This window comes from Phyllobates terribilis, unplaced genomic scaffold (assembly GCF_046119375.1).
Source record: "Phyllobates terribilis strain yellow unplaced genomic scaffold, ASM4611937v1 Scaffold_4__5_contigs__length_816908805, whole genome shotgun sequence".
Classification (NCBI taxonomy): Eukaryota; Metazoa; Chordata; class Amphibia; order Anura; family Dendrobatidae; genus Phyllobates; species Phyllobates terribilis.
Window position 1 is genome coordinate 655,384,021 of NW_027362764.1, and position 12,587 is coordinate 655,396,607.

The window sequence follows — 12,587 nt, forward strand, 5'->3', positions numbered from 1 at the left end:
ATTAATTATATCTTGTTTATTATCCTCATGTTTTAGATAATTCTCCTGGAGAATCAGTCATCATGAACGGAATCGACAATGGGATCAACAGTTTGTGTGCAATTTGTGGAGATAGAGCTACAGGGAAACATTATGGTGCATCCAGCTGTGATGGTTGCAAAGGATTCTTCAGGCGTAGCATTAGGAAAAGCCACATTTACTCTTGCAGGTATTTTACATATTAGATGCAAAATTGTAAAATGTATTGTGTATATACAACATTAAGATGAACTTTAGGGCGCATACAGATGGCCGTATTACTGGTATACGGAGCTGCCATGTCAATACAAATGTATGGTCCTCACTTTACGACCATGTGCCTCTAATTTAATAGAGACACAGGTGTGTTCTCATATGAATTTGTCATGTTCCATAAAATTTCATACATCTCCATACAAAATTGTACAGCAGAAAATGGAAGCCTTTGGGTTTCACATTAAGGAAGTGTCTATCTCTGTGTAACTGAAAAAAACTAAAATTGTTTGGGGTTTATTTACTTTAAAGCACCACTCCAGTTTTGTTTTATTCAGCCTTGGAGTGATGCTACTAATTGACCCTACCAGTCACCGTCTTCTTCTGTTATTAGCGCCTCTCCGGTTGGTCTCCAGCAGTTTGTTACCTGCCGGTTTGCTTCAGTGTTTGCTGGACGATTCGGAAGTCACAACTCAATGTAAGTCTATGAGAGCCAGAACGAGGCCAGAATGAGGTTCTAATACATTTAAATTGAGAGATTGTGACTTCTGGTCAGTCAGAAGTTGCCATCACAAGATGGCAGCATGGGAGAGAAGGAGCTTTGGGGAGCAGCTGAAGACACAGCTGGTAATTATAAACTAGGCTCAGTGATCTCTAACACTGAAATAAGAAAAAAATGCTGGAGTGGTACTATAATGTAAAAGCTTGTTGTGATTTCCCCACTAAATTTCATTGTGCCATTGCATTGTGCTATGTAATCTAAAAACTTTTTCATAGATAATGAAAAAAAAGATGTTGGTGCAATCGTGGTAATCCAAAGGAATTTTACCACAACTGCCACATGATCAGAAGTCGCTAAACTTTATTCTTATTATTATTGGCATCCATTGTGTACACAAAGCAAAATATATGGTACAACTTTACACAGGATACATCTATTCACATTCATCTCTTCTCCAGTGGAGTTTGCAATGTAATTTCCCTCTCGGGCAAAGAGATACAAATCCCAACATACTTGTGAAAACATTCATAGAAGTCAATTGACCTTGTGCCAATCACTGCATCGACTCATTATATATTGCTTTACTTATTCTTTTGTTTTTTATAACAAAATTATTTATCAACACAAAATTAAGACAATTTAGTGGATGTACAGTATTCTTTCACAGCACACAAGTACATAAAAAAAAATTAACTTTTTGAAAATTCTCTCTATATCCGTCCTGAAAATTCTATGGTATGAAAGGGAACCTGTTAATAGATTTATGCTGCCCGAACAACAGCATGAATTGGAGCCTGGCTGTGTTATTGCAGCTACTTATGTTTGACAATCCGAGACTATTGGGAGAGGCCTGGCCAGACCAATGATGTCTCAGCTGACTTCTCTCCTCCCTGCTCCAGTTGATTGAGAGGTCTCCCAGTATAGTTCTCTCCTACACATAGGAGAGACCTGTCTATCATCTGAAGTGGAAAGCAGAGAAGTCAGTTGTCAGCCTCGCCAGACTAATCTGATTCCTCTGTATAGTCCGCAACTGGCTGTTTGAACTGCTTTCTCTGAAACGTCACAGTCTTTCATAGTAAAACATACTTGGCTGCAATTGTGCAAATCAAGCAATAATTTCCCTTTAAAGAGTTTGCCGAGGAATAGTCTTTTTTAAAAGTGTGCTACTGCGAATGTTTAAATTAAATAAATACACCGATACTCACCATTCCCAGATCCACAGACCTCCTCTGTGTGTGAAACATTAAAGCTGCAGAGCTCAGTGATTGGCTGCAGAAATGATTTGTGCTGTTGATGTTATGTCACCGCTGCATCCTGTAAACAAAGACTAGAGTAATGGTGGAGAGGCAGCACTGGACCTGGGGAGGGCGAGAATCATTTTTTCTGTGTTTAACATGTGCAAGCTTTAGGGATTAAAAAAACGTTTAGAGGCAACCCTTTAATATGTTATTTACATGTGAATTTTGGTACAAATTTTGCAGAGAATTTCACCAATTTTAAAATGTTATTGACATGTGAATTTTGGTACCAATTTTGAAGAGAATTTCACACATTTTAATTCCATTGGTGCATTTTTTTAAAAAACAGTTGCTTTGTCTTATATGTTTTTGTAAAGGAAATTTGCAATAGATCCTTCTTGTATTCCTGTAGCCAAGAAATAAAGCCCCAAGTACACAGCAGAGTTATGAGCAACTGTACTGTGACACATAGAATTGACTGCCACTCCATACAAAGTGCTTCAGGCTTCTGCAATACATTATTGGCTCAAATAGTTCATAAATATCCAATTGGGAAAAAAATATTTTGATAAAAAATGAATAATGCAAGATCCTCTCCCCCCCCCTCCTAACTGCAAATCCCAATTTTTGGTTATATCAAACTTTGTTTTGTCTGCTTTTATTTTTATGAATGGCGTCCTTTTTTTAGTATAATCATTTTTTGTACTGAGTAGCCTTATATTGACATGATTTGGATACCAAGGGTCTTCAGTCACTATTTTACTGTGCAGTTGGTCCTATATGCGCTTTGCAAGGAAAAAAAATATTTTTTTTCATTACTTTTGGCAGTTTTCTGGTAAACAATGGGATATAAAGGTTGCTCAAGTTCCTCAACCCCATTTAATGATGTGATAGATAGGGGTAATGTGAGAGTGCCAGCCATTTATCTCATATTGATGACCCCTTCACTTACATATGTAATAATACATGCCTTATTTTAATTCTCTAGGTTTAGCAGACAATGTATTGTTGACAAAGATAAAAGAAATCAGTGTAGATATTGTCGCCTGAAAAAGTGTTTTCGAGCGGGAATGAAGAAAGAAGGTATATTTCTATTTACTGTTTACTTTCTTAAGGGTCAGATTTCTACCATAGAATTGAAGAATAGTTCTTTGTTATAAGTTATATGTTTAAGTCTCATGTAAAATGTGTATACAAGTGCAGTAAGGTTAAAATATAACTTTCCAGGTGACAACAAATGCTGTGAGCAATGCAAGTACTAGAAGGAACAATACTGTTTTATGTAAAGAATTTAATGGGTAGTTCGGGATTTTCTAACCAAGTCTAAGGCTATGTTAACATAGCGTTTTACAACGACGTTCAGTGGCTCAGTTGGGGCTTGTGTCTGACCCATCACAAAGCAGGATTTGGGCATATATTCTGATGTAAGGTGCCTGAGCGAGGTAGTCATGGACGAGCTGCTGCTTCTGCACGCTCTGTCACCCTACAGGAAAATCATGTCTCAGTCCTGATGTGCTGCGGTGTGTGGGGTAAATCACACTTACTTCTAGCCCATAGGCCTCCACTAGCTCCAGGCTTTCATCTTCCAGGCCTGCAGCACACAATCCAGGGGACACTGAATACTTTAAAACAGTCAAACTTTTACTGAGCAGTTTATGGTCATTACAATGAACCATCTAGGAAAGGGCACAACAGGTTACAATATTTCCCCAGAAAGGGTAAATCCAGCTTCTCAAATGCAAAAAGCTTTATTCTTCAAAAATTTAAAAACATGATAGCAAGGATTTCATGGTGATCTGCAAGCTACGCGTTTCAAACACTGTTTCTGTGTCCATTTTCAAAGCTTTTACATTTTTGAAGAATAAAGTTTTTTTGCATTTGAGAAGCTGGATTCACCATTCCTTTGGATATTTTTACATGTGGCCACACGTTTCCATGGTTCCAGATGCCACCCAGGTGAGCTGATTTATTTCTTTTATGGATACCGTCTTTCCCACAGGTACCGGACTTAACTTCAGCCCTAGTTCTTGGTTTGGGTAGGGCATCCCTCTTACTAACTCCTCTAGCACTAGGAATTCTTCTCCACCACAAGCAGTGCACCTGGATTCCGTTACCTTGTGCCTCTGAGTGTATAAGTCCATATTTCCCTGCAGTATCGCAGGTTTAGTGAGCCCAAAGGCCGCAAAGTCCATCTCGAGGTCCCCAGGCCAACAGACAGATTTGCACGGAAAGGGTGGTATGGCAATCCACTGCCCCGAGTAACAGGCTCATGTTGGCCCTAGCAGCCCACTGACTGTGACCACTGCTGTCACTTCACCCTACTCTCTCTAACTCCACTGACACTTCCTGAACTTGGCACTTACTCTCAGTTTCTCCTCCCCAATCTGGGCTGGCCTTAACTCTCACACTGTCTCTGTGCTTGCTGTGTTGCTGGGTAGACTTCACCTTTCACCTACATTCTAGACAGTGACATCTTTTGACCATTAGTACTGCAGTCCAGAGGGAAATTAACACTTGTTATCAGAAGGAAACATATCTGGAATAAAACATTATTCACATCCTACAAATTTTATTCCACAGTAGCATTGATGTCTTCAGAGGGGAATACAGCAGCTGGTTGATTTCCTAACACTAACAGAGCAATTGACTATAATGATGCAGACGGAGTCACAGTGTGCTATGTCGTACATCATTTTCGCCCATATATGCTTCTTGCAGATGGGCACCAAGATGTAGTAGATTACATCTTCCTGCCATCCTCAACTAGGTGTATACAGCCAAAAGTGATGTCCGACATTGCACACTGTCACTCCGCCTGCATCGTTATAATCAATTGCCCCATAAAGTCCCGTTTTACGGGGGTTCAGACGTAATGCCCTATGGAGCCACTGAAAGTGGGGCAAAACATTATGTGAACCCTGCCTAAAGTTTTTAGAACTTCTCTTGACAATGGTTGGGTCTAGTATCGCAGCTGAGGTGAATAAATCTGAGTTAAAACACTAGATAGAGCCAGAGACAAGTGTGGCATTGTTTTTGTTGTGCACTTTGGATTAAGTTTGTTTCTAACCTCATTCAAACTATTTAGCGCTATATTCATGTTTCTTCTCCTGGCTGTCAGCAGTATCCATAAAAGACAACTTCTCAAGTGCACAAAATAAAAAGGAAGGGATACAGAATATAGAAACAAAAATGCATTTGTGACCTACTGAAATATTATAGGCCATTTAGATACAGCGATAGCTTAATTTTCTATTAACATTAATGAAATAATCAGAAACTCAGCTTATAATTCTCGATTAACAGAAGTACAAGCCAGCCTTAGTTATCACTGCTCAGTCTTATGGTCATTATCTGAATTAATGGCATATACATTTATTTTGTACATATTTGTTAATGGAAATACATTTCGCCTTTTTTTTTTTTATATAGCTGTTCAAAATGAACGAGATCGAATAAGTACAAGAAAAAATACATTTGATGGAAGCAGTATCCCCTCCATTAACACATTGTCACAAGCTGAGGCTCTGTCTCGTCAGGTAAGAAAACATCAATTTAAATGCAATCAAAACTTACATCACATATTAAATGTCTTTTTATTAAAGTCTTAAAAAATATACATTATATACAGAACTGATAGACCATATATAAATCAGCTCTCTGTGTGTTATATATACAGTATATATATACAGTACAGACCAAAAGTTTGGACACACCTTCTCATTTAAAGATTTTTCTGTATTTTTATGACTCTGAAAATTGTACATTCACACTGAAGGCATCAAAACTATGAATTAACACATGTGGAATTATATACTTAACAAAAAAGTGTGAAACAACTGAAAATATGTATTATATTCTAGGTTCTTCAAAGTAGCCACCTTTTGCTTTGATGACTGCTTTGCACACTCTTGGCATTCTCTTGATGAGCTTCAAGAGGAAGTCACCGGAAATGGTCTTCCAACAATCTTGAAGGAGTTCCCAGAGATGCTTAGCACTTGTTGGCCCTTTTGCATTCACTCTGCAGTCCAGCTCACCCCAAACCATCTCAATTGGGTTCAGGTCTGGTGACTGTGGAGGCCAGGTCATCTGGCGTAGCACCCCATCACTCTCCGTCTTGGTCAAATAGCCCTTACACAGCCTGGAGGTGTGTTTGGGGTCATTGTCCTGTTGAACAATAAATGATGGTCCAACTAAACGCAAACCGGATGGAATAGCATGCCGCTGCAAGATGCTGTGGTAGCCATGCTGGTTCAGTATGCCTTCAATTTTGAATAAATCCCCAACAGTGTCACCAGCAAAGCACCCCCACACCATCACACCTCCTCCTCCATGCTTCACGGTGGGAACCAGGCATGTAGAGTCCATCTGTTCACCTTTTCTGCGTCGAACAAAGACACGGGGGTTGGAACCAAAGATCTCAAATTTGGACTCATCAGACCAAAGCACAGATTTCCACTGGTCTAATGTCCATTCATTGTGTTCTTTAGCCCAAACAAGTCTCTTCTGCTTGTTGCGAGTCCTTAGCAGTGGTTTCCTAGCAGCTATTTTACCATGAAGGCCTGCTACACAAAGTCTCCTCATAACAATTGTTGTAGAGATGTGTCTGCTGCTAGAACTCTGTGTGGCATTGACCTGGTATTTAATCTGAGCTGCTGTTAACCTGCGATTTCTGAGGCTGGTGACTCGGATAAACTTATCCTCAGAAGCAAAGGTGACTCTGGTCTTCCATTCCTGGGGCGGTCCTCATGTGAGCCAGTTTTTTTGTAGCACTTGATGGTTTTTGCAACTGCACTTGGGGACACTTTCAAAGTTTGGCCAATTTTTCGGACTGACTGACCTTCATTTCTTAAAGTAATGATGGCCACTCGTTTTTCTTTACTTAGCTGCTTTTTTCTTGCCATAATACAAATTCTAACAGTCTATTCAGTAGGACTATCAGCTGTTTATCCACCTGACTTCTGCACAACACAACTGATGGTCCCAACCCCATTTATAAGGCAAGAAATCCCACTTATTAAACCTGACAGGGCACACCTGTGGAGTGAAAACCATTTCCGGTGACTACCTCTTGAAGCTCATCAAGAGAATGCCAAGAGTGTGCAAAGCAGTCATCAAAGCAAAAGGGGGCTACTTTGAAGAACCTAGAATATAAGACATATTTTCAGTTGTTTCACACTTTTTTGTTAAGTATATAATTCCACATGTGGTAATTCATAGTTTTGATGCCTTCAGTGTGAATGTACAATTTTCAAAGTCATGAAAATACAGAAAAATCTTTAAATGAGAAAGTGTGTCCAAACTTTTGGTCTGTACTGTATATATATATATATATATATATATATATATATATATATATATATATATATATATATATACAGTATACACACGTTTTACACATACATATATAGTATGTATAGTTATATATATATATATATCTATGTATCAATCTATCACACTCTCTCTCACTATATATATATTTATCTGACTAGCTTTGTCTAACACATCTTGCATCTAATTTATATAAAGTGAATAAAATGAGTCCTATGTTCAGTTAAAAAAGACATTTATTATGCTCTGATGTCTCCCAATCTGAAAACATAATAGACAGATGAGCCAAGAAGGGGTTAAAAAATAATAAAGTGCCATAGTCACCTAGCACCTAATTTATTATCGCTGGTCATATGCCGGTTTCCTAAGGCACTTGCTCTTTTTTGCCTGGACTTCCGAGCATCACGTGTGCTATACATGTGACTGCATTAGGATGACACATTATCACATAATGTCAGAGCCTGGATCGAGGCCTGGCAGATGCCAGAATTGCTGACGCACAGAGAACAGGAAAATGATACCATTGTGGAGGGGGTGCCTAAGGACTCCAGTGGAGGACTGGAGTTAACTGCAGTGACAGGTAAGGAATTTGGTGATTTAGTATTGTTTTTTAACTCTTTTCCGGCCCACATCAGGGAACCAGTGAATTATGGGAAATTCTAAATTATTTTGAGTTGATTAGAATCAATTTTCTTATATGTAGTCCTGTGTTAAGAATCTGTAATACAGGGTGGCTTGTAAGTAAAAATAACCTCAAGAAAGCATATCTAGCTAAACATAGACACTAGTGATCCACTTCATATGTTGACTCTAACAAGAAAATATATTTCTTTATTCTCAAAAAATGCAAAATAACAAAAAAACGCAACCTTAAAGAAGTTGTCTGACCACAAAATCCCACTTTTTTTAAGCTAATCTGTGCTGTATTTGTAATATACAACACCCCTATAAATTTAGTTTTCTTGTCTCTCTCTTTTGCTCTTCTTGAATTTCAGTTCATTCCCTGCACCCACTTTGTTTACATGTAGCTCAACCAAACATGACAGCTCCCTGTGCTTTATTATCTAACCTAACAGCCAGAGCTGGCACCGCCCAGCCTCAATGTCCAGCCCCGTCCTCTGCCCTCCCACTGCACACTCATTGGCTGTCAGTATCTGGCCCAGCACTGACCTCTGTCATCATTACAGTATTGGAAAAAAATAGCAGAGTCCTCATGTGTGAAAATCAGCAGAATCGCCTCACATCCACAGCAGTGACAAGCCTCACATCCACAGCAGTGACAAGCCTCACATCCACAGCAGTGACAAGCCTCACATCCACAGCAGTGACAAGCCTCACATCCACAGCAGTCACAAGCTTCACATCCACAGCAGTCACAAGCCTCACATCCACAGCAGTGACAAGCCTCACATCCACAGCAGTGACAAGCCTCACATCCACAGCAGTGACAAGCCTCACATCCACAGCAGTGACAAGCCTCACATCCACAGCAGTGACAAGCCTCACATCCACAGCAGTCACAAGCCTCACATCCACAGCAGTCACAAGCCTCACATCCACAGCAGTGACAAGCCTCACATGTCTCCACATCACCCGTGACATATGAGTACTGTGAAGTAAAAAGTCTATAGTGATGTGTGTGTGCTAAAGTGTAAGTATTTGTGTGTATGTCTACATATAATAACCTCATAACTCACACCTCAGCTGCTGCACAACATCATAATACACCTCAGCTGCTGCAGAACCTCATAATACACCTCGTCTGTGGCAGAACCTCATAATACACCTTGACCGCTGCAGAACCTCATAATACACCTTGGCCTCTGCAGAACCTCATAATACACCTTGGTCACTGCAGAACCTCATAATACACCTTGCATGCTGCAGAACCTAATAATACACCCCAGCTGTTGCAGAACCTCATAATACACCTCGACTGCTGAAAAACCTCATAATATACCTCAGATGTTGCAGAACCAGATAATACACCTCAACTGCTGCGGAACCTCATAGTACACCTTGGCCGCTGCAGAACCTCATAATACACCTCAGATGCTGCAGAATGTCATAATACACCTCGGCTGCTGCAGAACCTCATAATACACCTTGGCTGCTGCAGAACCTCATAATACACCTTGGCCGCTGCAGAACCTCATAATACACCTTGGTCACTGCAGAACCTCATAATACACCTTGGTCGCTGCAGAACCTCATAATACACCTCAGATGCTGCAGAACCTCATAATACACCTCAGCTGCTGCAGAACCTAATAATACACCTCCGCTGTTGCAGAACCTCATAATACACCACGGCTACTGCAGAACGTCATAATACACCTCAGATGCTGCAGAACCTCATAATACACCTTGGCTGCAGCAGAACCTCATAATACACCTCAAATGCTGCAGAACCTCATAATACACCTCAACTGCTGCAGAATGTCAAAATACACCTCGGCTGCTACAGAACCTCATAATACACCTCAGGTATTGCAGAACCTGATAATACACTTCAACTGCTGCGGAACATCATAATACACCTTGACTGATGAAGAACCTCATGATACATCTCAGCTGCTTCAGAACCTCATAATACACCTTGGCCGCTGCAGAACCTCATAATACACCTCAGATGCTGCAGAACCTCATAATACACCTTGTCCGCTGGAGAACCTCATAATACACCTCAGATGCTGCAGAACCTCATAATACACCTCAGCTGCTGCAGAACCTCATAATACACCTCAGATATTGCAGAACCTGATAATACACCTCAACTGCTGCAGAACATCATAATACACCTCGGCTACTGCAGAACCTCATAATACATCTCGGCTACTGCGGAACCTCATAGTACACCTCAGCTGCTTCAGAACCTCATAATACACCTCGGCTGCTGCAGAACCTCAATACACCTCAGATTTTGCAGAACCTGATAATACACCTCAACTGCTGCGGAAAATCATAATACACCTCGGCTGCTGCAGAACCTCATAATACATCTCGGCTGCTGTAGAACCTCATAATACACCTCGGCTGCTGCAGAACCTCATAATACACCTCAGCTGCTTCAGAACCTCATAATACACCTCGGCTGCTGCAGAACCTCATAATACAACTCGGCTGCTGCAGAACCTCATACTACAACTCGGCCACTGCAGAACCTTATAATACACCTCAGATACTGCAGAACCTCATAATACACCTCAGATATTGCAGAACCTCATAATATACCTCAGACATTGCAGAACCTGATAATACGCCTCAACTGCTGTGGATCATCATAACACACCTTGGCTGCTGCAGAACCTCATAATACATCTCAGCTGCTTCAGAACCTCATAATACACCTGAGCTGCTTCAGAACCTCATAATACATCTCGGCTGCTGCAGAACCTCATAATACAACTTGGCTGCTGCAGAACCTCATAATACACCTTGGCCGCTGCAGAACCTCATAATACACCTTGGCCGCTGCAGAAACTCATAATACACCTCGGCTGTTGCAGAACCTCATAATACACCTCAGATACTACAGAACCTCATAATACACCTCATCTGCTGCGGAACAACATAATACACCTAGGCTGCTGCAGAGCCACATAAAACACCTTGGCCGCTGAAGAACCTCATAATACACCTCAGCTGCTGCAGAACCTCAAAGTACACCGGCTGCTGCAGAACCTCATAATATACCTCAACTGCTGCGGAACATAATAATATACCTCAGCTGCTGCTGAACATCATAATACACCTCATCTGATGCAGAACCTCATAATACACCTCAGCTGCTGCAGAACCTCATAATACACCTCAAATGCTGCAGAACCTCATAATACACCTCAAATGCTGCAGAACCTCATAATACACCTCAACTGCTGCAGAATGTCAAAATACACCTCGGCTGCTACAGAACCTCATAATACACCTCAGGTATTGCAGAACCTGATAATACACTTCAACTGCTGCGGAACATCATAATACACCTCGACTGATGAAGAACCTCATGATACATCTCAGCTGCTTCAGAACCTCATAATACACCTTGGCCGCTGCAGAACCTCATAATACACTTCAGATGCTGCAGAACCTCATAATACACCTTGTCCGCTGGAGAACCTCATAATACACCTCAGATGCTGCAGAACCTCATAATACACCTCAGCTGCTGCAGAATCTCATAATACACCTCAGATATTGCAGAACCTGATAATACACCTCAACTGCTGCAGAACATCATAATACACCTCGGCTACTGCAGAACTTCATAATACATCTCGGCTACTGCGGAACCTCATAGTACACCTCAGCTGCTTCAGAACCTCATAATACACCTCGGCTGCTGCAGAACCTCAATACACCTCAGATTTTTCAGAACCTGATAATACACCTCAACTGCTGCGGAAAATCATAATACACCTCGGCTGCTGCAAAACCTCATAATACATCTCGGCTGCTGTAGAACCTCATAATACACCTCGGCTGCTGCAGAACCTCATAATACACCTCAGCTGCTTCAGAACCTCATAATACACCTCGGCTGCTGCAGAACCTCATAATACAACTCGGCTGCTGCAGAACCTCATACTACAACTCGGCCACTGCAGAACCTTATAATACACCTCAGATACTGCTGAACCTCATAATACACCTCAGATATTGCAGAACCTCATAATATACCTCAGACATTGCAGAACCTGATAATACGCCTCAACTGCTGTGGATCATCATAACACACCTTGGCTGCTGCAGAACCTCATAATACATCTCAGCTGCTTCAGAACCTCATAATACACCTGAGCTGCTTCAGAACCTCATAATACATCTCGGCTGCTGCAGAACCTCATAATACAACTCGGCTGCTGCAGAACCTCATAATACACCTTGGCCGCTGCAGAACCTCATAATACACCTTGGCCGCTGCAGAAACTCATAATACACCTCGGCTGTTGCAGAACCTCATAATACACCTCAGATACTACAGAACCTCATAATACACCTCATCTGCTGCGGAACAACATAATACACCTAGGCTGCTGCAGAGCCACATAAAACACCTTGGCCGCTGAAGAACCTCATAATACACCTCAGCTGCTGCAGAACCTCAAAGTACACCGGCTGCTGCAGAACCTCATAATATACCTCAACTGCTGCGGAACATAATAATATACCTCAGCTGCTGCTGAACATCATAATACACCTCATCTGATGCAGAACCTCATAATACACCTCAGCTGCTGCAGAACCTCATAATACACCTCAAATGCTGCAGAACCTCATAATACACC

The 12,587-nt window shown here is 41.2% G+C and overlaps 1 protein-coding gene across 8 annotated transcripts in view; it reads left to right on the plus strand.

The window, feature by feature from the left end:
• The window catches only part of HNF4G (hepatocyte nuclear factor 4 gamma), a 165,495-nt gene that overhangs the window by 128,668 nt on the left and 24,240 nt on the right, over window positions 1-12,587 (plus strand). For all 8 annotated transcript variants that reach the window (XM_073679465.1, XM_073679464.1, XM_073679462.1 and 5 more), the window contains 3 exons: window positions 37-208; window positions 2,960-3,054; window positions 5,401-5,507. In XM_073679465.1, coding sequence (XP_073535566.1) covers window positions 63-208; window positions 2,960-3,054; window positions 5,401-5,507 — 348 coding nt within the window. In that variant the 5' untranslated portion in view covers window positions 37-62. The remainder of the gene's footprint in view (window positions 1-36; window positions 209-2,959; window positions 3,055-5,400; window positions 5,508-12,587) is intronic.